Raw genomic sequence first — 26152 nt, 5'->3', positions numbered from 1 at the left:
TTGTTCATCCTCTTTGTTTATATATTTATATCTCAGTGCATGAGTTAAATAAATAAGTAGTCTATTGGCATGACTCCTCTTCAAACACCGAAAGTAGTAGATGTGGAGAGGTGTCTCTTTGTTTAACAAAAACTAAGTAAAAATACAGAATACTACCCATAATTCAACTCTTTTGGAAACAACAACTTGAAATAATCATCATAATCATCCCACTCCTCTTGACAGTGTGGCATTAGTTCATTAAGGTTTTATGGACATTCATGTAAACACAGTTCTCTTAAGGCCCCACCACAGTATCTCAGCAAGATTCAGATCTGGACTTAGACTGGACCATTGAAACACCTCGATTTATCTGTTAGACATTTTTTTAGTTCTCACATTTAATTTTAGAATAATTTGGTATTCGGAGGGTTTCATGGGCGACTGCAGTGTCCAAGTCCTGTGGCTGCAAAACAAGCCCAAACCTTCCCTTTGCAGACTGACAGAAGCAACGATGTCTTTAAGATTTGCTGATGTATTTCCTCCTTGGCATTCTGTTAACACACACTAGAATGTTCCAGACCAACACTTTACCAAAAAAAGGTCTTTGTTTATAGAAGTTAATTAGTTAATTAACAGCACCTGGCTTCTGCTTAGCTCACTGATTCCTATTGGAGCAGTAACAGTGTACTTAGTTTTTTGCACACTGTTTCTATATTTTAACTTTGTTTTTATCAAGTAATAGCACAGAGTAGTATGCCATGTGTATGTCTGAGGTTGTATTTACCAAATATTAAGACCTCATAGATTTTTCTTTTATATCCGGATTCAAAATAATTTTGAATTGAAAAAAAGTGTATGTTCACTTCTAAATGCTGTTGGTTGTAGAATTAGGGGGCTTTTCATTGGTCTAGATGCAAAGTTGACACAAGTGGGATATGTTTTTATTTAAATGAATGCATATTGACCCGGAAATGCTTCACCATGAATCACCATCGTCATATCATCATTGTCATAATCACAATCAGCATAATAACACAACACACCGAAGATTCCTGGGCTGTGCAGTCATAAAAGCCCTCAGTTATCATGGCTGCTGTTTTTTTATATATAACAAACTATGATTTATTATTCTTTACACACACAGGATATAGAAAGAGGTTAAGCTAGCTAAGATACTTAGCTACCAACATTACAAGACTGGCAGACCAGGGAGTGAGAGAACATTGTTTTTAGATTCATATACAGAGTTTAGTTGTTGCTGGAGCTCACGCTGCTTCCGAGTCTCCAAAGTTTAAGGACTTTCAACATAATGTATGTAAAAAAATAAAATAAGAGCCTCAAATACACTTAAAATGTACTTTTACTTGGTTTTGCATCTCTACATTAGTAAAGGTGCAGAATTATGTGGTTTTACATGTCATGATGCAGGTATGAGCGGAGGAATAAATGCTCTTATGGGCCAAGAAGCGAATATATTGGCTGATGATGCAATTATAATTATGCTGGTTTAGCTAAATATAAATGTGTAAAGGTCAAATTGAAATATCTTTTCAATTAAGGCATTAGCTTTAACATTTTTATTATATAACCATGGCCTATGCTTATGATCTCTTGTTTATTTTATCTTTAAGTAAGCCTTGATACCTTAAAATAAAAAGCTTTTGTGCAATATTTACTAAACAGTCTCACTTTGTCTTGTGGCTCTTCTAGCTTCCCTAGAGAGAGAGAGAGAAAAAAAAACAAGCATGTATAGGTACAAACTACCAGTAAAGCTGGAGGAGTTTCTAACTGGTCATTGCCACTTATGCAGTTACCATGGTTACTGTCCATGCTCATGCATAACAGTTTCCTCTTTAAGAAAGGGCTTTGAAGACAGAGCTGAAGCACAACAGAGAGGGAGAGATCAACTAAATATATTGGTTCAATTTTTGGTTTAAATATTTCATTTTCTTTCCATTCCAAGTCTTGCTTTACCCACCGCTCAAAGCTAATTAGTCGCCATGTTTGGATATTGTAAAAAATAATAACCACTAAAAATGTTGAACCCAATTAATTTCATATGCAGAAGTTCTGTCTGACATGAAATCACAGGCCGGATGTAGCTCCATAAATATTAATGCTGTTTGTCAAATCAAATAAGTTTATTTATGACTTACAATTCAAAGGGGATTTAATTATGATCCCAGTGCACTGAGAATAAATAGCACATCACCTCAGGCTCATTTTGCAAATAAATTCAACTCGTATATCACATGACTCTGCTAGTGATTCATCTTTTTGACTCATGAGAGCAGGATGGAAGATTTACACAATGCTGTAAAACTACATTAGAGGTTACCTGTTATTTATTCAACTCTAAATCATATTTAACTTTATATTTCAGAGACGAGGCAGAGCGGGACCCTCTCATGCACTCGAAACTCTGTATATGATTCTTACAGAAACTTTACCAACAGCTGAACACAAATAAATGGACACAACAAATAAACAACACAGAGATATTAAAACCTAAAACAAAACATTAAATCCATTAACACAAGAAAAGACATACATCATGAATTCATACAGGAAACCATAAACGGTTAAACATTTTGGGTTTGCTGGGCCAACACATAGTAGTAGTCTAGCATAATAATATGTATCTGAATCATACCCAGGTATAAGATAACACACTATTATTTAATATAAGTTCATTTTCACGCCAATCAGAAATTGAAGGGAATTGGGTGAGTAGTAGTTTAAATCCAGAAGAGCAGTATGCGATGAATTCTACTTAAATCCCTTACATTGTCCAATTCTGTGCACCAAAAAAGGTTAAAGTTAAAGAAAATACATTGAGGGCATGAATCCAGATACTAATAAATGTAACTGTCCTCCACTCAGATAAACAATGACCCTTTTTTTAACAAAAGGACTGTGTGCAACAACATTTCCGCCTTATGGTGACACAAATTCCATTGCATAATGCAGGCCTTACAAGGCAAGCAAAAGGGCAACAGTTTTGAAGGAGGTATGGATAAAATAGAAAGGATGGAGGTGAATGTGTGAAAAACCTTCCAACATATAGCACTGGAAGGAAAGATGGCTAGAGATAAAATGGTTAGGGGAATAAGAGGGGGAAAACAGCAGCTTTTTCTGTAATCTAATCCCTTTTTATAATCCCTCTGGGCAATTCTTCCATCTTGGAAAGAAAGACAAGGAAGGGATGAGGGAGGAAGAAGAGATCTGACTGGGAGAATAAAGTGCAGGAGTCTGACATCTGTAGTCTTTAGATTCATTTTTGTAGTTCTTGCCAAGAGAGAGTGTCCTCTGAGGTTGTTATTTTCATGCCATCTTAGCCCGCAGAGGTGATCAACATTCACCTCTGATGGTTGAAATCCGTCAGGAAACCATTTATTACAAAGAATATTTGTTTTTAATCCTGATGACATCACGTCAAGACATCTTCTGATCCAGAAGTTTAGTCCAAGTAGCACAAGAAAATGTATCTGATCGCTTTGTAGAATACTTTTTCTGTCAAATAAGTCTTTTTTTCTGAGGAGGATAAATACAGCAAAGCTAACTGCAGTTAAATGCTGTTTCTATTAAATGCTGTTTCCCATCTTTTTTTTTAATCCACAGATGACCTAAAGAACAAGTGAGATCTGGTCCAAACCCCAGTCATCCTCAATATCAGTCATTTTCTAGAGTCTTGGAGTTTTAAGAGAATAATCAGAGGAGGATTTGGCCAGACGAGGGTGAAAAGTTCAGGGCTGGGGTCCTGTCTTAATGGAAAAAATTATTGGCTTTAGAAAGGTGAAGAGATAGCCCAAACTCTACTCATTAGGGTAAACATTGGTCCAATCAACACCGTACATACTATGAATCCCTGACGGACAGAGCACACACCATGTGTGTCCTGTAACAGCTTTAATGATATGTTTCATAATATAGAGAGTACCAAATAATTTTTTTTCTTCCTCCCAGCCAATATCATGGTAAATTCAGCAGCAGTAGGTGGCTGGTAGGCGACTTGGAGGGAAGATTGGTAATAAATACTGCAGAGAGAATGAGTCCAAATTGAAGAGAAAATCGGGTAGCAGATAAGATATATGTGTGTGGGAGTATGTTAGAGTTAGGGACAGAGAGAAAGAAGGTTAAAAATAGAAAAACAATGAAGAAAGGAAGACAAAAAGTGGGATAGAGTTGACAGTTTGAGAGTCAGAGGGAGAGATACTTCATCTGTCTGAGTATAAAACAAGCTCCTCCATCTCTCTCCTCTTTGAGCCCTTTTAATTTTCACCCCTTTTAACCTTCACCTTTTAAATGCCGACCCTCCCTTGTTCCATCCCTCTTTTAGGCCACAGAGGAGATCTGTTTCTCCTCCCTATCCTCCCCATCAGCATCTCCATCACCCATTAATGGCTGCCTCTTCTTTAGCTCTCGCTGGTATTTGGCCATTAGGGAGGCGTAGATGCAGCCATAAGCAGCGGCAGCAACCATCATGATGCAAACGATGCCGCACACCACGCCAGCGATCACCACTGTGCCAATGGCGCGCCGCACGCTCACAGGCCGGTAGCGGGCTCTGACACAATCTGGTGGGGCCTCCCCACCTCCTCCTCCACCTCCTCCAGTGTTTGAAGAGGAGTCATCAGCAGTGTTGCCAACGTTGTCAGAAATTGGTGTTACCCCACTTGGATTAAGAGCACTCCTGCTGCATGGAGGGCCAACTCCTTGTCCAGAACGAGTACCCTCACCACCTCCTCCTCCTCCGTTCTCATCTTCAAGTTGGAGGCAGTAGTTGAACATTTCCACTGGAACGCTACGAATGTCTCTCCCACGCAGATCCTTGGGAAGCGTGCACTCCACTGCATCCACCTTCCCCCCTGAAGCAGAGAGAAGAGGTCGTTTATAAAATGCCTTGTACCTGTAAAGCACTACCAATTAACGGAAAGTGAAGAAAAGACAGAGAGGGAGGTAGTTGTGCCAACACCAGCATGAGTCATACATCACCTAACACGCACACACAATTTGTTGTGCTGTCTTTACTAAGTTGGAGATAGCCTCGACTAAGTCTTTCTATAATTCATGAAATGACATGCCTAGCTTTAGTGCAGCTCTGGTGTGTGCAGAAAATAAAAAATATCTGAGTCATTTATTCCCACAGGCGGCACGAGGGTGGGGGCTTTGTTATTATCACATGCTGCATGTGCCTCCAAACATAGTGTCCATTACAAGGTTGCACGCTAGAAAGCCATTGATCTTCGCCCGTCAAATATGTTAAGTAACAAAAACACTGAGATAAAGCCGAACGATAAAAGAGAGATAAAAAAAAAATGTACTCTTGTGTTGTCCTTCTTTTTATAACACATACCACGGATTTTCATCCTTTTTGCACAGCCACTGTAGTTCATATAAAGTAAGAAATGCCTCCTTGTTATTTTTTCTGCTGCTCTGGTGATTATTACTTTGTCTCGTCAAACATGTCAGACACTGAACTGAGCACAAGTGAAGCCCAGTAAGGCAGAAGGGAGCAGAAAAGAGAAGAGATGCTTCATTAGTGGGGCAGCTGAGGCCTTGGGTGAATGTAGATTTTTACACATGACAAGAAAGCAGAGAGCAGCTGCAGTTATCTGATGCACTAACAGCCTGCAGAGACACGTGGATGCAGCAGGCGGATAAACAACAATGAGTGCTGTAACACAGGAGTCACATTATATGCTATCGCTAGAAAGCACAGGCATAAACAACACCTAGTCATATCTATCTCTAGTATTCTCTAGTTTTTCCACCCACTCCTTCACCACTCCTCTGCCCTCTTAATTCAAATCAAGCAGAAAGTCCTTGTAGCATGAATCAAACATCCACCTCGGTACAGCAGCCACTCCATCCAGTGTTTGAAATCACGGAGGTTGCAGTCGCATTCCCAGGGGTTGTGTCCCAGTTCCAGGTGTTGCAGGTTGGCGAGCGGCTCAAATGCTGCCCTCTCCAAACCATGAAGCCTGTTACCTGCTAGTGACAACCACCTTGAAAGAATAAACAAATAATAAAACATATCAGAATTTTATGAGGTTGAAGTCACTCAGCTTTGATTATATAAATGATGTACAAATATTTTTCCCCATAAAATTGAAATCACAAATTACTCTTAATTTTTCTTGGAAGTGATTTCTTCCCTCAGCTTCTACACTCACTGAAGGATTGTTTTATAAATTTTTGTTTGTTTGTTTGTTTTTGTTTTTTGTTGTTTGGGTTGTTTTTTGTTTTGTTTTTTTGCCATGAAATAGTGTATTCCTGCAGCATGCCTACCTGAGCCTCTGCAGCTCGTCCATCAGGCCTAGAGGGACTACGGACAGACCATTCAGTGACAGATCCAGACTCTGAAGACTGCCCAAACCCTGTTAAAACATTGAAAGCACCTTTTGTTTCTATGAAACTGAACGATTTCCATTAATCTCTGTGGCTTTTGTCATTGTTGCTTTTGGCCAAAGCTACTACAGCATCATTTCAGGAACTAATCTTGTCTAACTTGTGTTACCAAGTGAAGTCAGGACACAAGCTTTTCCTACTGACTGCGTTGGTTAAGATAAAAGTGGCTAATGGTGCTGAACAAATGGTTGATCATTAATTTACCACTTGGATGGGAGACTAGCTCTGTGAAGTATATCTGACAGTGTTGTCACATAGAAGAGGGCAGATTAAAACACTATTTCCTGTGTTTCCTGTGTATTTTGAGAATACTGTGTAACCTTTCTGTTCTTTTGCAACAAAATTATACACTCTGCCAAGTGTGGTGCAGCATGATCACAAGTGCCTACCTGGAAGAGATCTCTGTCCATTACTGTGAGTGAGTTGTTGTGTAGAGTCAGTCTTGTCAAGTTGGACATGTCTCTGAATAATCCGGCTGGTAAATTATCCAGGTAGTTATTAGAAAGGTCCAGCTCCTGAAATAGAGAAGTTTAAATGTTCAGTTTAATACATTTCCCTATAGAAAGGCTTCCTACAAATCAGAAGAATCCATTTAGCAGCCACTGCCTATTTGAAATGGATGTTGGATTTTATTGTGAAGTGAATTTTAAACGTAAGTCTATGCATGAGGCCTTAAGGAATCTTTGAAAAGTAATCCTATTCCCTGAACGATTTCTAAAAACTGAAGCATGTAGCATTAGCTGTACTTATTTCTGTTCTCAGAAAATAGGCAGACGTGCTACTGAGAATTTGAAGAGCAGATTCTATCAGTATCTTATTGTGATGACGCATTTAATAACTTGTGTTTATAGGTTTTGATTAAGCAGGAGGAGAAATATGCTGGCAATGTTTCCTATCAGTTGAGACCATATCTTTTTAATTTTAGAGCTGATACTGACTAAATATTTAAAAAATAATCTAGGATTCAAGGGGTTGGAGTACATTTTAAACTAAAAGCTGGCACTTCTGTTTACGGAGACTCACAGTGAGAGTAAAAACTTCTTAAATCAGCAGTGTGGCTTAAAATAAATTAACTTAATCCAGCGTATCATGAGCTAAATGACACCGAGTTGGGATATTTGATTTTTGGAAGTAAAGAATAGTCAAATGTCGTAACTGGTGAGCTTGTGTTCGAGAAAAAGGCACTATCGATCATTTGTAGCTGTAATGTTTCAAACACTTCCCGGATCTGCACTTTGAATGCAAATAAGAGGTAGTTCTGCAACAAACTTGTAAAGAAAACCTTTCCCACAACATGTTCAAATAAGATGCAATTTTTTCTTTAAAAAAACTATAATAGACATGAGGCTGCAGACCTCTAGAGATGAGAGGTTAGCGAAGGCAGTTGCTCCGAGTGAGGCAAGCTTGTTGTTGGCTAGCTGTAGGGAACGACTCCCTGGAGGCAGGAGGTGCATGGGAGGCAGCGAGGAGAGACCACGGCCCCCACAGTCCACCACAAGGTTGTCTGAGGAGCAGAGACAGGGAGGAGGGCAAGGGTAGGCTGGCGGCAGCAGTGCAGCCAGAAGGCAGAAGAAACAGAGGAAGACTGAAGGAGGAGAAAGAAGGAGAGGAAAATATGGTTATTTAGTTCTTCCTGTGAATTATTATTTCAAAGATGCACACAGCAAAGAGACAGGAAAGTGGAAATTATGATTATAATTCTTTTTGTAAATGAAAAACAAAGTAAGAGTAACTGTCCGTGAAATAGTCTCACAGTCCACCAATTTATCTCAGAGATCCAACATGGATCTCTGATGTAACAGAATTAAAAAGCAGAAACTATGACTGTGTAAGCCGTCGTAGAGGCTTATGAACTGTGTAAAGAATGCAAATATATCAGAAACAGAAAGATTTTTAAAGAATTACCAATAAAAAGGAGAGAAAAATTGGGAATAAAATTTCAGCTTTATACTAAAGAAAACGCCTTCATATGTGCTTAAGTTCTAGCATTTCATTCCCACAGTTTGATTTTATCAGATTTTTATTTGTTTGTTAGATTAAAATTTGTAGATTTGTCATTGTTTCTGCATAGAATAGAAACAGCAGAACTAAAGTATTGCTCAGCCTCAGATGAATTACTATGTGAAATGTTCATCTGAGTGTGTGTGTGTGTGTGTTATACTGCTGCCTGTTCTGCAACAATCACAACAGCACTTCTTTCCACACAAATGAGCACGTCTTTCTTTTCCTTCTGTTTGTGTGCATCTCTCAGCAAACTCATGGGGGAAATCCCATCTTTCATTTTCAAATCATTGTTTTCCTGCAGACTACACTCATTTCATCATCCTCTCATTATCTCCATCTCTTTTCTCTGGTTATATTCATCCTGCTCGTTTCAAGTATTCTGGATTGTTTTCATCTTCCACTATTTGATCCTGTTTTTCTTCTTTTGTCCTCTAAAATCAGGCCTCATTATTATTCTTTTATTTTATTTTTGCTCTCTGTGTTTACTTCTACCTCTCTACCTTCATTTCCTCTTCACAATTTTGCCCCTTCTGCTTGACTCTCTTTATCTCCGTCATGTCTTTTCTCTTCAAGTCTTTCAGCACTGCTCTGTATTCCCTCAGTGTCTTGTTACACTGGCTGACTTTGTTTCTCACCAATGGCTTATCGGCTCGACTTGTGCTTTATCTCTCAGTGTCTGTGTGTGTGTGTGGTATATGCTTGTGCCACTGTTTGTGCGCATGTTAAGCAACGACAAAGCATGATATTAAGAAAACCACTCGGCCGAAACTCCAAGACACGGAGACAACCCCAACTAAAATCTTAACCTCACCATGAGATTTCGCTGCTTGCATCATCTGCATATTGTTAGCATCTTGTTCTGACCCCAGTCGCTGCATTTCTCCTGTTGTTACTCCATCCGTTTTTTGTTTATTTTTGCTTTCTTTTTCATTTTCTCTCAATCATAATCAAGGCTTTTTTTTTTTTTTTTTACCCCTTTCACTTCACATTTGGCCATCTGCTTCTGACGTGATGAAACTCTGTGAAATAGCTCTTTACTGGCGAGTCCAGAGATGAGAAGATATGAGTGAAGCTTAATGAAAGTGATATCATTCTTCGAGAGTGACTCTATAACTCATTAAATATGCACTTCAATGCAAAAACTGCAGCTCTAACTGAGTTTAATAATCTCAGATTTAAAAAATGTAGCTTATCTTGTCTTTAATATAAAGCTTTCTTTAAAAAAAAGACCTTTAAATAATCTTTGTTTGCTTTAATATGCAACTTGACCTTTATTTGAGTTATTTATATACATGCTTCCTTTATGCATCATGACTGCTTAAAATTGGTGTTTTTGTTCATATTTTAAACTATAAGACATTTTAAATGCATCAAGTTTACTTACTGAATCAGCAGCCAACTTTGCCACCTTTAAAACTTTCGCTGATAGAATATTGTAACTGTCACCTAATAAGATTTCATACAACTGGATGTGCTAATAGCTACAAACCAAGTTAATCCGGTTTCTCCTTTCCGTTTCATGGTTGTTAGCTAGCTTTGAGCCAGATGTCAGAATATATTAAAATTGATGCTGTAGACTGATGCATGATGCAGTACCTATTTTTCCAGCATTGCCTTTTTCAATGATTTATGGGATTTATTGCTAATTTAACATCCTGCTGGACACATTTTCAGAACATGACAACAAAGCAAATAACCCTGCTCCCAAAAACTTTACCTTCAATAATGCAGAATTCTAAATTATGACCAAAGTCATGGAAAACTGTAAAACAAGTTCAGATATTTAATTTCACCCTAGTTAAAAGAGCTTTTAATACGTATGCAGCCTTTTGGAATTTTTTCATTTATTTATTTTTGCCAGGAGCTGTGCAGCTACAAAACCTGTGGGGGACAAATGAATATTTAGAGATTACATCTTAATTAGATTATATTTGACCTCATTCTGCTTGCTATTATAAAGTTTTTATTGAGATTGCTTTTTATTCTTTTTCTTTTTCCTTGTTTTTTGCTAGCAGCTGTGCATTTGCAAAACCTGTGGTGGCCAAATTAATATTTAGAGATTATTTAAATGATATTTTTTCCCCCTTTCTTCTTTTTGTTAAAAAAATTGTCATGGAACTAATATTATTTATTTGTTTATTTAATTAACATTTAACATTGTTCCATTCCAAACAAAAACTCATTCTGCAGTAATGAAGAAACAGTATTTACAGCATTAAAATGCCCTCTTTCCTTAGACGGTTTCCTGTCAGGACAGATCTTAACCCACCCAACCAGGACATTGTCCCATTTTACATTCTGACCCCAAAAACTTCCCAAAATGAGGACTTCATCCTTGCTAGAAAGGCGAGAGTGTCATCTCTCCTCCTGCTCCTCTTTTTATGCTCTCTACTCCATCTTACATTGTAATCCTAATCTCTAGGAAGAATGAACTCCACTTCAAGAATGAGTGAGAGATTTTAAAGTATCCTGAAGCATCCTGTGCTGTCTTACTTTGTAGCTGGAATTCTGTGGAGGATCTTTGAAGACTGTGGAGAGGTTTGTGGCTGTGGAGCTGTTTGAAATGGTAGTGAAGGAGATTTGTGAGGACAACATAGCCACAAGAATGAAGTACTGTCATACAACTAAGAGAGAGTAGAACAGAGGAAGAAAGAAGAAATAATGTTAATCTCACTTGCATGCCATTTTTTTCCCTCAGCAGCAATCTGGGTTTTTATTTTACAAAGATATCCTTCTTCTCCCTTCACTCAACCAGCCTCTTTTCTCTTCCTCACCCCTCCTCACCCATTACCACCCTTCCTTCCTCTGCTTTAGCAGGTCTTATAACATTTATGAGGGGTTTTAGCTGCTCTCATGGTGGAGGTGGTTGTTGTTTTGCTTATTTTGGCTGTGTCAAATCTTCTCTGATAGCGATCCATGATCGCTAGATCCAAACCAAAAGATATTCAGTCACAGAAGAACATAAGAGGATTCAATCCAAATAAGTTTAAGTGGTTCTATATAGTTTTTTTTTTTTTTTTTTTTTTGTATTCTGTTGCAAATAGGCTTCCGACTAAATCTTTTATAAGAATTCCCAGACACATGCTGTAAAAGTTCTGACATTTCAAGCAGGCGTAGGCTCTCAGCAATGGGGCAACAAACTAAGACATGGCATTAAAATGTGACAAGATGTTTCTGTTTGATTGAAGCAAGACTTGTGAGGCAACTCTTGGAGCAGTATTACTCATCAGACCCTTGTCACCACATACTAGATGTCAGAAGTGACTGTCATGAAAATTTTACAGTCAAAACAACTCATGCTTGAGCAAGTATGGCTTAGCTTTGGCTTACTATTTTAAGAACTATCTCAAATAAAACATCAAAATTCTTGCTTGCTCTTTTTAGATAATTTAGGCAGCCCAGATTTATTTAAGCTTGCATGCCAACTGAGCCACTCATTTACAGTTAATGCAAGGGTCCATATGTGTTTGAAGTAGTGCAAATGGCACATTAGTTGTACAGTACGTTGTCGTTGAACATGCAGGGTAATTATTGTCACTTCATGTTTGCATTATTCATTTATGTGTGTGTATGTGTGCAGCCACTTGGTTGTCCTTTGCAACATTTTATGCATATTCAGTTTCAGAGCATTATAACGAAACACCTATAAAAACCTCACCAGGTCATTCTTAGTTCAAACCTAACTGAATCAAACTAATTTCTGTTTGAGTTTGGTGATGTTAGTTTCTCCTTAGTGATACTTCTTGACACCTCCAGGACTGTAAGTTTATATCTTTGGGCCTCTTGGTGACATTAGAGCCAGGTATGATGTCATCACCACACAGGCACTTCTATTACTGAGCCCAGTTGCATGTTACCAGGGCCCAAGCTGTTTTCCATGCAGGCGACAGACTCACTGCTATCTTGTTACAAGGACAACCAGCTGTCCTCCATGCAAAAGACTGTATTTCTTCCCTCTTCAATGTTTTACATTGTGCTCTGAGTGCAACCCAAATCTACCCACTGTGTTGCTTTTACAGCACAGAGGTAAAATGTGAACCCTGTCACTCTCAGTCCCACGCATTAGTTTCTTAGAAATAGTCACAAATTAGACACTGGGCTTCTGTGATAAACTGAAATAAGCTATTTCATCCTTTTCTCACAGTTTGAGATGATTAATCACAGAATTGTCCAAATAGTTACTGATGAAAATTATCTTTAATTTCAATCCCAATCAATTCTAGTGGTACATTTATTTAAACATTTTGCTTTTAATTAAACCAAAGTAGCATGAATAGTTTACAGTAAAGGATGGATTCAGTTTGTGGAAGAAAATAAACGTGACACAACGCATAAGTGATGATGGATTTTATCTCAACACACAGCACATAGCCTGATTTTCTACAGCAGCAGTGGCTGTGTAATTTCTTTTTAATCCCCACCGTAACCCAAGACCTTATTTACTTAGCAGATAGAAAATAGCTAGCTAGTGTGTATCTGGGCATTTGTGTGAGTGTTTTTCAGATCAAATGCCTGTATACCTTTGCAGTAAATGTCTGCCTTAAGCACATACTGCACAATATGAAGGTCCCATCAGTGACACCTCATTATATCACAGACATAATGTTACCATAGCAACCATGATATCAAATGTAGAGTGGAGGCATAAAGGAGCAAAGTTTGTGGTCAAAACTTGTCATTTATCCCACGTTACCATATCCATCTGACTCTTTAAGTAGAAGCATGTATAATCGCTTACCCACACACAGGAAGCCATGGTCGTACACACACACACACACACACAGAGGCACACAAACACACACTGACAAATATGCAGGACTTAAAGATAAGCAGGGACAGGGTGTAGGGGTTTAGGCTGTACTCCTGCTGACAGTGTGATGAGGAGAGGAGAGCGAGTTTCTCTGAAAGCTTGATTTTTATACCTCTTCTCCCAACAGGATTACCTCCAATTACCTATTTCTGTTTTCCCCTCTCACTTCCTCCACCTTCTCCTCTCTGCTTCTTCCTGTCCTTTTTTCTCCTCTTTTTTTCTTCCTACTCACTGTAATCCCCTCTATCTCTCTTGTTTTTTAGGCCTGTGCTTTTTCTGTTAATGTATCATTTTAAGGTAGATTCAGCACCTCCACCAGAGTTGGCGCAAATTTCACTGTCACACTATTTCTCACCATTTGATGGATATTGTCATGTTTTGTACTGACCACTCCATGGGGCTTCAGTCCAAGGCTAAACACAGTCAGAATTTGGAGAGAAAATTAAGGATGCTTGGCTTTTTATGCCATATCCGCTTTGGTGTGACTGGAATAGAATAAATTCTGCTTTAGATCTGTGACGGGTCCTAATGCATGCCCACTCATTCTTCAAATGCAATGGGTAGGGAGAGTTTATTGAGCCAAAGTGCTCACAAGCACACACACACTCACACATACAGAAAAAATATGAGGCTCTTGTCATGATGTGGTTATAATGCCAAAGCTTTCTGGGTTTTAAATAGGTTCTTATGTTGGGATGTGTGCTGTTTTTTGGAAGTTAAATCTCTGTGATGGATGCGTGGATGGCGGGGTGCTGCAGAATAACGTAGGGATTGATGAATATGTAGTTGCTGTAGAACTTTGGAGGTTGGATGTATTAATGAAGATTTATTAATAATTTGATTTAATTAACAGGAAGAACGTTGCTGGTTTGAACCTCGGCTGGGATCTTTCTGTGTGGAGTATACATGTTCTCCCTGTATGTGTGGGTTTTCTCCGGGTAATCCAGCTTACTCTCATAGTCCAAACACATGCATGGTAGTTTCTTTGGTGTGTCTAAAGTTTCTTTAGGAGGGAATGTGTTTGTGAATTTCTTTTTGTCTCTCTGATGGACTGACAATCTCGCCTAGTAGTAATTCAGTTAGGCTCCAGTGACCCTGCACTGGAATTAGCGGGTATAGACAATGGATGATTGATAGGATAGGATCATAAGGAGATTAATTACATAAGAATTAGACTGTATCTTTAAAAAAGTGCCTTGTGATGACTCTTTATTTAAATAAAATTGTATTGAAATGCATAGACAGATATATGCATATATATTCATGCATAGTGATCTAAATCAAAGGGAAGGGGAATATTTGCTATGCTGGCAGATCCAGTTTTTGTATGCATCATGCTCTGCTGGTGCTATAGTTTAAGGTCACTTCTGCATTAAATTACATTAACAAGCCATTTTAAAATATTAATAAACATACAAGCCATACTGATAAACAGTTCATGGGTCAAAACCACATTCCCCAACCAGCAGATAATTATATACTGTACAGAATAACTAAAATATTTTAAGCCTACACAGTTTTGTGATTAATAGAAAGCTATAGAGGAAATAAAGTAATTAGTTATTATTCTATCCACAACGTTTGAAATATTGGTGACATTAAAATGGCCATTAATTTGCCTGCTCGACTCTGCCAGATGCTTTGGCTTGTTAGCCAATAAGATGTCATTTCTGTTTCAACTCTTTGTCTCATATAACACTGTGAGAAGGGATCAGGCTCCACTTTAAGCCTAATGCTTCACACGCACAGTGTCAACTGCTGTGTGGACTGACGCCAATTCCAACATCCCAGCAGGGTTGGAAACCGCCACCACCTACTAACAAGCAGGTTTCTAAGTTCACTCTACATTTTCTTTTAGCTTTTGCCCTTATTTAGATAGAAAACATGGATAAAACAGGCAGGAGAATAACTGATGCAGCAGAAGTCCATGTGGATTTAAGCTGTACGATCAGCACCAAAACCACTGCAACACTGAACAGCCCTGAAATCAAGCTTGCTTTTTCAACAACCCAGTAGCTGCTGCAGGTTGACAAGGAAAGGCTTGTCACTGCTGCCAGTTTACTGACTACAATGATACCAGCCAGTTTAGAAGAGCTATACCTGCTAAAATGGCTCAGTTCCAAACATTGAGACACTCGCTTTCTTAGTGAACTTTATCATAGCTGTACTGCAAGAATGATGCTAAGTCATAATATGGCTCCTCTCCAAGCCAAATGTTTAAACCCCAGACTGTATTATATCATTGTTAAAGCTAAATCTACTGCTTTCACTCTTTGTGTGTCATTTTCTCTATCTTCCCTTTTATGAGAAGCTAGGGTTTTGTTTGGAGCTGCAATAACGTGCGATGCAGTGCATGTTTAAATGTGAGAACAGAAATGAGTTCATACCTTTTTGTTTGCAAATATGTGTGCATGTGTGTTAGATAAGATAGTCTGCTGGGATCGTGAAAGCCTGGAGGCACCATATGGTCTCTATGTCGCTCATAGACCCCTTTGTTTTCCTCTACCGCCTCTCCTCCTTCATCCCATTTTTTCATCACTGTCTCCTCCTCAAACGATACCTCTTTGATCCTACAACTCTCCTTCTCCTCATTACTCCCCACTGTTTCCATCTTTTTCTTACTTCCTCATTTTCCTTCTGTCACTCACAGTTTCTACTCTCAACCTTCAGTTTACACTCCCTTTTAGCTAATTTGAAGCTTTTTTCCTGTGCTTTATGCTGTCAGTTATACACTGTATCAGCAATTTTTATGTTTTTTTTTTTTCTCAGTTTTGATGCTTGCCATCACTGTACAGTAATTTGATGCCTGATTTAAAATAATTTACAACAAAAAATTGGATTTGCACAACTAAAAAAGCATATTGTGGTCAATTTCCCTTTTACACCTCCTTAAAACGTTTTAAAAGCCATAAAAATGCATTTATTGTTGGTGTGTTGATCACACCAACACTGGAGAATATGAACTCTTACTGAAAATTTCAATTTATCAGAATAATTTCTTTCAGATTTGCAGGATTTCAAAGCAGTTTATTCTGAACACATCTTTTTGCATCCCATTTGTCAAATTCCACTTACAAATTAAACTAAATGTCATTAACTTTGGGATGCAGCATTTCCTTGACGATTTGATTGTCAGTGTAGCAGTAATCTGATTTATATGATGGGATGCCTGCCCCTTTTTTAAAATCACCTTTCAGTAATTGAGCATGTCTGTGTGTGAAAGCATGCACAACAGCATCTGTGGAACAGTAGCAAAGATTACCAAGAAGCTTCCAGTTATTCAGAAATAACTGTCTGTGTCAATTAAATGCTATTTCTGAGAGGCTTTGATGGTCTTTATATAGGAAATATCATGATGATGATACAGGTAACAGAAGTTAACTTGAATTAAACACAGAGGTGGAAAGAAAGCTGAAGAATATGTGTAACAGGTGAAGAAACAAAGGAAAATGCAGAGATGGAGATGAAGACAGAGGCTGAGCAGCCCATGGGGAGATATATCAATCGACTTAGAGGTTCTGTGTGGGCGTGTGGAGGTTCTGACAGATAGTGTTGCCCTGTTATTAAATGGCCGCTGTATTACAATCAGGTTTGTGGGGGCGTTTTTGCCAGACACCTCTCGAACAATAAAACCCCTCCACCAGGAAGATCTCTGAATTATAAAACCATTAATTTCATGAAGACAAGAGTGTATGAGTTTGCACAGCATGGGCTTGTGTCATAAAAAGTATAAAACAAATTAGAATATAAATGTTTGCACAATTTATCCACCTCACAGTTTAACAGAATGAGAAAATGGGAGGATCACGGCAAGGAGTGGCAGGTGAGGAAGGGGAAGAAAGCAGCAGAAAGACTCAAAAATAACAAGAATACTAGAGGTGAAACGGTTCTGAAGCGATTCCATGATACAGACATCCATAATCTCATGTCATGGCTGAGGTCTTCCACCATTAATAAAAGAGACCCAGATGGCGAGCTCTAAAGAAGAGAAGCTGTAAAGGTTAAGTGAAGTGCAGTGGATGGGGGCGAAACCTTTTACGTGGACACATGAGGATTATGTGATAGCCATGGCAAAAACAAAACAGATAGAGTACATTTTTCATTAACCCCCTGGAGTTAGGGGTAGAAAAAGAAAAAAAATGTTAAAAAGGAGATGGGAAGAAGATTGGGTAGAGAAGGGAAACAATGTAATCATAGGGAGGGCTCTGCCAGCTGTATTAATGCATAACAGTAATGTGGGATTTCTTACATGAGTGCCCTCATCTGATGTGTTTGTGTGTGTTTTCAATAATGCTGGGCATGCTTCCATTAGCAGCTGTCAAAACAGTTCTCCTCTCATGCATAGCGACATATTTGAGTATGACCAGAGGAACCCCCCCCTCCCACCACCACATTTTGTCTACTCACCAGGTCTGACCAAATTGATGGTAATTTTAGCTGAGGGCAGGCCGGTGCCCCCTGGGGGTTCGGTGTGAGGGGGCATGACACAGAGCTTTTCAGCCTTCCTCTGTTGGAGGGGTGGGCCTAAGACGGTGTCACGCCGTCATGCCTGCAGCTTCCACTTGGGTGGCGACTGTGAAAAACTACAGCAAATTACCTAAAGGGAGAGAGAAAAGTCAAGTCAGCCAAATCTGTCCTAATCCAAACCCAAATCCTAATTCTGAGACCATGCCATTTATGCCAGTGGCAGCAAAGCTTGAAGCAGCAGGATTTTATGTGTATGCACGCTCATGTTTTTCAAAATGTTCAGTTGCATACATTAAAAATACATTTCCAATTTTGTGCGTGTGTTTGCACCCTTTCCTGCTTGTGTGCACGTGGATGTGTGTGCAAGCATCACAAACAGCCCCTCCGGTATTTCATCGGCATGAATAATATATGCATGTGTCTTTGGTAGTTCTCACAATCAGTTTGCCTTTAACACAGACAGACCCCCTACTGCTGCTGTCTGGCAGGCACACAGAGACTGATGAAGGAAAGAGAGAGAGCAGGAGAAGAGGGAGAAAGATGGAGAGAAAATGTAGAGAAAGAAAGAGAAACTGGAAAATACAACCACATATGGAGGGAAAAAAATAGAAGAGAGGATTACTGGGAAGGATATGAAAAGCACAGAAGCATGTGTCTTCTCTTGCACAAGGCAAGAACATTTTGAGCAGGTCTGCTTACACTCCTTAAACTTTTTTGTTGAATAAATAGAGGTAACTGTATGTTTTAGAGTATTATTTTATGGTTATCACAATTGCAGAGCATCATTTTATGTCAGTTCTAAAGGAGCATGATTTAGACCTTGCAGGCATGACCTTACAGGTCTAAATCATGCAGGAATGGGAAAAACAAGTTATATTTACACTTCTTATCCTAAAGGCAAAAGTCAGTTTCCTTTCAATGCCAGACACTGATGACAAAAAAAAACACATAAATACCAACCAATCAGCAAAATAATAAACTGGACGTGAAGAAAGGTTTGAAGAGTTCTTAGCTGCAATTAATTGATCATTTTCATCTTCAAGTACAAGAAAACTGGCAACTTCATTGTGGATCGTTTGCTTCAATAAATGTTTTTAGCAAAACTCAGCATCCATGTAAGAAGGATAAATAAGTGTCACTACTGAATTTCAAGTTTTTCTATGGTTATCACCAGTAACTTTATTGATTTGGAAGCAATATTTTTTATTTGTGGGATGTTTTTCCACAATTTAATTTCCTTTGATTACTGCACTCCATTTTATATGACTCTTTTTTTAACTTGTGCACAGTTTCATCATATCTATTTCTGGAGTATTTCCATTTTAGAAGAAAGTTTATTCACCCCACACCTGCTCAAAGCCGCAGTGATCTGCTCATTTTTATGTTTTTTTTATCAACTGTTAGTTGTTCTTCTCTTGCAGTTATGACCTTTACATGTGATACGTTTGCTGTATCAATTAGGTAGATAAGATGGAAAAAAGATTTGTCTTGTCACCGTGATTAAATTAATACTACAAGGTGGGAATTATCATGAGAGATGATTTGTTTGAACCTCAGTACAACACGACTGATGCAGACTGTTGACTCACTCCCACAAGGAACAATCATTGTCATTTGGGAAATGCTGGAGCGCTGCTGCAAAAATGGAACTATTTTCCCCTCAAATTATTATCACCATCCGATCAGCAGTGTGTGAAATATTGTGCTAATTAGGTTACAGCAGTCGGCTGTTTTCATGGAAAAGCAGGGACCCGGCTTTTTCTAGACGGCTCATTTTGCCATTAAACCGACTACAGATGAAGCTCCATTATTGCTCATTTGTTGATGCATTTGCAGCGATTATGTAAATCTGCACCTGTGCCATCTTAAGGCATATTAAGAACAAAGTAGCAAAATGTGGGGAAGGAAAAAAACTATGAACACGCTGTCAGATGATAGATGAGGGCAGACAGAAGGTCAGTGCATGTTCAACTTTCTATGCAAACTGTCGAGCATACATGCAGACAGTAACTGCAGTCGCTTCCAAAAGTAACGCTCATCAATCTGTTGGGAGTGTCAGAAGGTTATTTACAGCTGGTTAAATATGGAAATGGGGGGAGAGGACAGGACAGGAGAGGAATGACGAGGGTGGGGGAATAGATGAAGTAACAGAGATGACCAGGAAAGGAGGTCTAAAAAGAGATAGCGATGAAAGGATGAAATGATAATTACAAACAGGACAGGAAATCCCACATACAGAGGAGAGGTAAAAATAAGCAATGGGTAAACAAGGAAGACATTACATTTTTTTATTCTGGTTTTGTGTGATTAGTGTATGTGTGCCTTTTTTGTGTTATTTTTGTTACGTGCTACAGTGTAAAATGCTCTGCTCTTTATTTTCTCCAAACATAATGCATTTTCACATCATCCTCTCCAACATTCATTCATCTGTTTCTCTATAATTTCTTTTTCCTTTATTTATCAATATGCTGCGCTGTCTTACTTTTCATCTCTACAATTAATTTGGCTTCTCCCTTCGAGTCCCTTCTTTTCTCTTCTTGACAAAGGAACAGAGGCGTAAAAAAAGGATATTTTGCAGACAGGTCAGTAGCTGTTCAGTTGTTCTTCTTAAATGAGTAAATAAGGTGTTGAGAAATGGGAGGAACTCAAGGAATTCCTCAATTTTAGGCTTGAGGCCAAACATCTTTTCTTAAATTTACAGGGTCGTGTTGAACTGCTGCAGATGACATTATTTTTTCTTTAAGCCTTGACATGATCATCTAATTAGCACAAATTCAAAGAGTCACAGAAGAGACTTAGTCTGTCAGGCCTCCTTTAATTGATAGTCTCAATTTAATCTCAGAACTTTAACTATGAGATTAATTAAATATAGTAAAAAAAAAAAAAGATAATAATGCCTTCTGGTCTTGTGGGACTAAAGCTTGTCTGGACTCCTGCACACTCATTCGCCTGCTGATTCAGCCCTGACATTGTTGAACTGTATGTTATTTATTGTACACTCTAGATGTATTATTCAAGAGATGTGTGATGAGTAATTACTCATCAACTGTGCAACAAATGCAAAGCATTCTTATTTTCTCATTTATTTGCCTTCCTCACATTAAATATTTTGAGAGCAGTTTCAATCTCTGTGAAAACAAATACCTAAAGTCTTTTTACAGACTTGGAGCTTCAAGTCTTGCTTTGGTCTTCATGGTGACCATTTGCCATTGTTATAAAACTGTTAAATGAATTTATAGAAGATTAATAACTAAACAGTTGTTATTTGCTGGCTTTTAATTCACATCTCATCAACTCAGTGAATCAATTTCAACACATGTAATGAGACTTAATTGCTATTATTAAGTGTAATCATGCTGGAACTGGCAAATGATGCGTTTGAGATGACAAAACTTATCCATTCCCATCCTCCCATATACTAACATTTTACCTTTTCACACAGCATTTGCACTCATTTACATTTGCTTAGTGTGATTTTTTTTAAGCACGGGTTGGTGCATCTTGCTAAATGTGATTACTAGGACTGGTAATGTCAAGGTTTAGAGGTTGAATGGATGATGAAGGATTAAATCAGTATGAGCATGGAGTGCAAGAATTATAAATATCTGTTATTGTTGACCTTGTGCTGGGTTAAGTGTGGAAAACATCACTGGCTGAATAGAATACACCCGTAAACAACCTTAATCACATTTAAGACCCCTCACCCTTCTACATTGAGATTGTCTTCATTTCTCGGTTACCATGGTAACACTTCATGTGACTGTGACATTCTGTTTTAAGGGCTTCTGTTGAAGGTTGTTAGACTATATGACATGCTGATAAATGAAGCTTGTTGACTTTCCTGTGCATAACAAAACTGACAACACAGAGGCTCCATCAAACGTCCACACAGGACGAAGTTCACCTCGGCAGCCACGTGTTCCCGGTCCCCTACCATCACGTTAAAGAGGTGATGTAGTGGTGAGCTATTCTCAGAATGCTTTTTTTATCAATTTGACCTGGACACGGGGGCAGCCAAAATCCACACATGGGCCAGTAGTGTACACACACACGTGTAAATACCCGGGTGGCAGAGTGGCTCCGCATGGTGAAGTATTAAATAACACCTCTTCCTCCCCTCTTCTTAGCTCCTCTCCTCTTTCATCTCCTTTTAATATTCCATTTCATCCTGTTTATTTCACCCTCCACTAAAGATGCAGTTGTATTCCACAGAGTACTGCAGAGACAACACACATAAAGTTAACATGCATTTCCTTAAAAGTTTAACCACTCTCCTGAGGGCTGAGGTAAGCGATACATCATTATCTAGAAATTCCATACCATCATTGTCCATTAGTTCAAACTGTTTCTTCTTTTCATTCCAGTTTGAAATTCAAATACTTAATGCATACAAAGGATGCACAACAGCATGACTCTACAATGCAGTTAAATTGTGTTGTGCTAGACTAACAACAGACATTTAAAAATAAATATATAACAGCACAAACAAACAAGTGGCTGGAGACACATTTTTACTGAGTTTGCTCATGTATACCCATTTTTTTACAGCATTTCATGTCTCTTCTGACAAACCTACATGGTTTGACTGATAGTTGTGTTTTTTTAATCTATATAACTGTAATGTTGTGCATTTGCAAATGGAAATTTCTTTGAATGTGATAGGATCACTATCCATGTGTGAAGACTGGTGTGTGAGTGTGTATGCATGTTTTAATGTAAGTCATAATCCCTTCTTAACTCTACACATGGCTTCCTTTTTTAACACATATAAATAACCAAAAAGAACAGAAATTCACAACTCATATAGTAACGTTTACATGTATTTATTAATGTTCTGTAATGATCATGGTCGCTAACAAAAGCAGAGAGTTGCAGCCAAGCTCCCTAAATCAATTTTTAATGTCTTTCTTTCACAGAGAAAAAACAGGCATAATGTGTGCATGTGTGTGTGTGTGTGTGCGAGACTGAAGCACAGCACACACTTGAGGACACATGCCAGTACCATATCAACAGTAGCTTGACAAATAGAGCCACATATGTGTTGACAGGCACACACTGCAAAATTTGTACATAGATATCACCACCAACTGTGTGAGCTGATAGGTGTAAACACTAAACATAAAAATGAACCCGTTAAAATATTTTGCAGTTGTCTCTTTAGACTGAGGTGAAATTAAATGTTTTTTTAGGATTTTGTCTTTCAGTTTTGGTTAGAGACAACATGCTACATGTGGAGCATCACAGCAAATGTGATTGGTCAGCTAGCAGCTCTATTTAATTAACTATGTTGTTTAGTGTTTTAATCATACATAATGTCCAGATTGATACTTGATACAGTGATGTTAATAATATAATTTACATTAGTGCTGGTACTATGCCTCTGTGAGTCAGTCACACAAAAAGCTAGTAGCTTAGAAAGCATCTATAAAATCAACCAAATTAATTAAATCTTTTCCAACTTAAATGCATAAAATGATTAAACGAACGGTTTCACACAAGCCATCAGGCTGGCCTGAGGTGGCAGCCATGTTTCTTATTAGACATGGCAAATTGCTGCACTAACCACACAATCAGTTAGTGATCATAATTGTTTTCTCTGGAATTTTGTCAGAAGGCATCCATTTGACGGACGGCCAGACAATGTAGAAAGACAAAAAAAGGCCTCGGGGGCATTAGGCTGACGAGGCTTCACACTCACTGCATCATCATATAATCACTCTGCAGCTCTGGCAAGTTAATCACTCTTACATCACACCATCTAAAACAGTATTAGAGTGGACAAAGTGTTGTGGAGTGGGTAAAAACAGCAGCGCACAGAACAATAACATTGGTGTGAAAGTCATCCAAAAAAATAAATACAAAGAAACCAGTGTGACTACAAAGCACTGAAGTATTGTCAATAAAGTTTACAGAAACAAATTAAGTAAATAAGAATACAGGAGGTTTATTGAATTGTCTTAATTGTTGAGTTACAGCTGCACTGCCTTCAACCACAGATAACTCCTGAGTTTATATTAGTCCTGGCTTTGCTGATACTAGATTATGTGTCATATACAAAGACAAGCAGATTAAAGATAAAACTTACCAGTCTAGTGTACCTACAATTCCCAGAGAACAGGTGTGTTACTATGACAACATGTAAGGACAACATTGCACTGTATCCTACAGTGTGAGATTATAAGGTGATAGTCACACAGCAGGTGAGTCAATAAGCTTCAGGGTGTCTTGATAACAGTTTAAACTAAAAAAAAAAAAAAAAAAAGGAGGACAAAAATCAATTAATCTCCTCTTATGCACAAGTTGTAGCTGTCCGGCTCAAAACCTTCACATGAGATCTTACGGTTGGTAGATGTGTATTTCTGTAAATAAAAAATAATCTGTTTTGTTGCTCTGATTGCATCATTCTTAGAAACAAATTTGCACATACACTCAGGTGTTATGTTCCTATTGATGCCAGATTGAGCTGGAACTGATTAAAACCTGCATCAGCTGAAGAGTTGTTTGATATTGATCTGAATGCTGATTGAACACCTTCATATCACACTCAACACCCAGATGTTTGCAGGATTTTGACCAGTTTAAGAATAACTTTTGTAGTTTTGATGTACAGAAATTTTGTGTGCTGGCCAAATTCTGACCAAAAGACCTAAATTTACAGAAATTACTTTTGTATTTTCACTGAATGACTTTCACTTTGATGGCTGGGCTGAATAGGAGCTGTTGTTTGTGCCTCAGGAATATTTACATTAGCTATAAATACACCAGAGGTACAGTGCTTCCAGTGTATTAACCATAACTATGCTTGATCCCACAAGACTTCGTGTTGAGAGTTTGATTTTATGTTGGTAATGAGCACCCAGATAGCTTCTGGAAACTTGGTTTTACAATCAAGTTCCTGTAGACCGAATGAAGAAAAAAGCCCTGTCAACACTAGTTTACAATATGATGTCAGAGGTTTAGACTAGAAAATTTAGAGTTTATCCTTACTCTCCTGTTTCGCCTTCTGCCTGCCTTTGCAAGCTTAGTCTCAAATCCCCAACCCAAACATTACTGACAATGTGCATTTTGTGTATGTCCAGAAAGCAGCTAAAGGTCTTACATTTTCAGTGTACCTATGGCCATCTCAAAAATGCCAGTTTTAACTCTGCATTCCACTTTGTGTAATTTATAACTTAATATATCGATAATTCTGGTCATAAACTGAGATTAAGAGCTGCTCTATTGAAATTGTAAGTTAAGAGAGACTTACCTTTTGACCATATATATGCATATATATATATATCTATAGATTCATATATATAGATATATATATATATCAGTCAGTACTGGTCTTATATCTTCCTGCCATTAGCCATCCATCAAAAAATTTTGTTTATGAAGCAAAATATCAAAACGCTTTCAAGGTAAAAAAAAAAAAAAAATGTTAAAAAACTGGTCAATCCTTCACTTCAAGAAATCCATACGTTCCAGTTTTTGGTCAAAGGAATAATGTAAGAATATTCCTTCTTTCTGTATAGAGACAATCCTTCTTAGATTCCCTTCAGTTCACCAATGAATTGTGAAAAAGGAGGGATTTTGTTTAAAAAAAATGGTGAAGAGAGGCTTAGAGACACGAGCGGGTAGAAGAGGATAAGATCCTTAGAGAGAGGGGGGGAGAGGGATGGAGATGGTTAATCCTTTTCTTCTGATCTTTTCCCTATATGAATGATACGTCCAGCGCTGTCCTGCTCGCTGGTGTGTGCGCTGCTGTGTGCGCTGCTGTGTGTCTGAGAGGCGTGAGTGTGTTTGAGAAAGAGAGGGGGGGGAGGTGTGTCTGAGAGAGAGAAAGAGCGACAAGCGTGTTGGGTTGCTGGCGTCATGCACCACCCCGTTCTGTGTGTCGCTATGTTTGTGATTCCGGCACTCAGCACGCGTCGGCACATTTATGTGTGTGTATGTGTGTGTGTGTGCGTGTGTGTGTCTTCTCAGTATGTCTTCAAGTGTTGGTGCCCCCCTCCTCTTCTACTTTTTTTCCATATGTGTGTGCAAGTGGTGCATGTGGCAGGAGAATATGTGTGTGTGCTTTGTCAAATATAGTAACATTAGTGTATGCTGCCTCTGTCTGCCTGCAGCTCTCCTACAGTGACAGAGAGAGGACGAGGGAGGTGGAATACAGAGCTAGAGTGAAAGCAGAGGGAGGGATGAGGGATAGGGAGGTGGGAGTGGGAAATAGAAAAAAGGTTGGTCGTAAAAGAAAAAGGTAGAGAGAGAGAAAAGGCAGATGAGGTTGATGGAAGGGAGGGAGGAAGGGATCTGCAGATTTCAGTGAAGATGAGAATCTCCCTCTGCCACATGGGCTTTTCTCTTCCCTCGACTTGTTTTTCCTTTTTTTTTTCTCCTCGTCTTTCATTTTTGTTCTATTCCCTGTGGCATCTCTCGTAACGGCTGGCTTTGTGTGTCTTTATGTGTGTGTAGAAAGGAAGTGCTTATGTATATATG

The 26152-nt window shown here is 38.5% G+C and overlaps 2 protein-coding genes across 7 annotated transcripts in view; one reads left to right on the top strand and one right to left on the bottom strand.

Moving 5' to 3' along the window:
• cacna2d4a (calcium channel, voltage-dependent, alpha 2/delta subunit 4a) overlaps window positions 1-26152 on the top strand; it is an 84730-nt gene that overhangs the window by 30376 nt on the left and 28202 nt on the right. The window lies entirely within an intron of this gene.
• Window positions 902-24941, bottom strand: lrtm2a (leucine-rich repeats and transmembrane domains 2a). Of its 2 annotated transcripts, none has more exons than XM_041977633.1 (7): window positions 24924-24941; window positions 17615-17804; window positions 7749-7978; window positions 6783-6908; window positions 6274-6362; window positions 5833-5990; window positions 902-4850 (listed from the first exon to the last, which is right to left on the bottom strand). In XM_041977633.1, the coding sequence occupies exons 2-7, from the start codon at window positions 17688-17690 to the stop codon at window positions 4318-4320; spliced, it is 1212 nt and encodes a 403-aa protein (XP_041833567.1). In that variant the 5' UTR covers window positions 17691-17804; window positions 24924-24941; the 3' UTR covers window positions 902-4317. The 2 variants fall into 2 exon arrangements, with proteins under 2 accessions (XP_041833567.1, XP_041833566.1); XM_041977632.1 differs by lacking the exon at window positions 24924-24941 and adding an exon at window positions 18112-18704.

This window comes from Melanotaenia boesemani, chromosome 23 (assembly GCF_017639745.1).
Source record: "Melanotaenia boesemani isolate fMelBoe1 chromosome 23, fMelBoe1.pri, whole genome shotgun sequence".
NCBI lineage: Eukaryota > Metazoa > Chordata > Actinopteri > Atheriniformes > Melanotaeniidae > Melanotaenia > Melanotaenia boesemani.
This window is presented reverse-complemented; position numbering and strand designations above follow the sequence as displayed.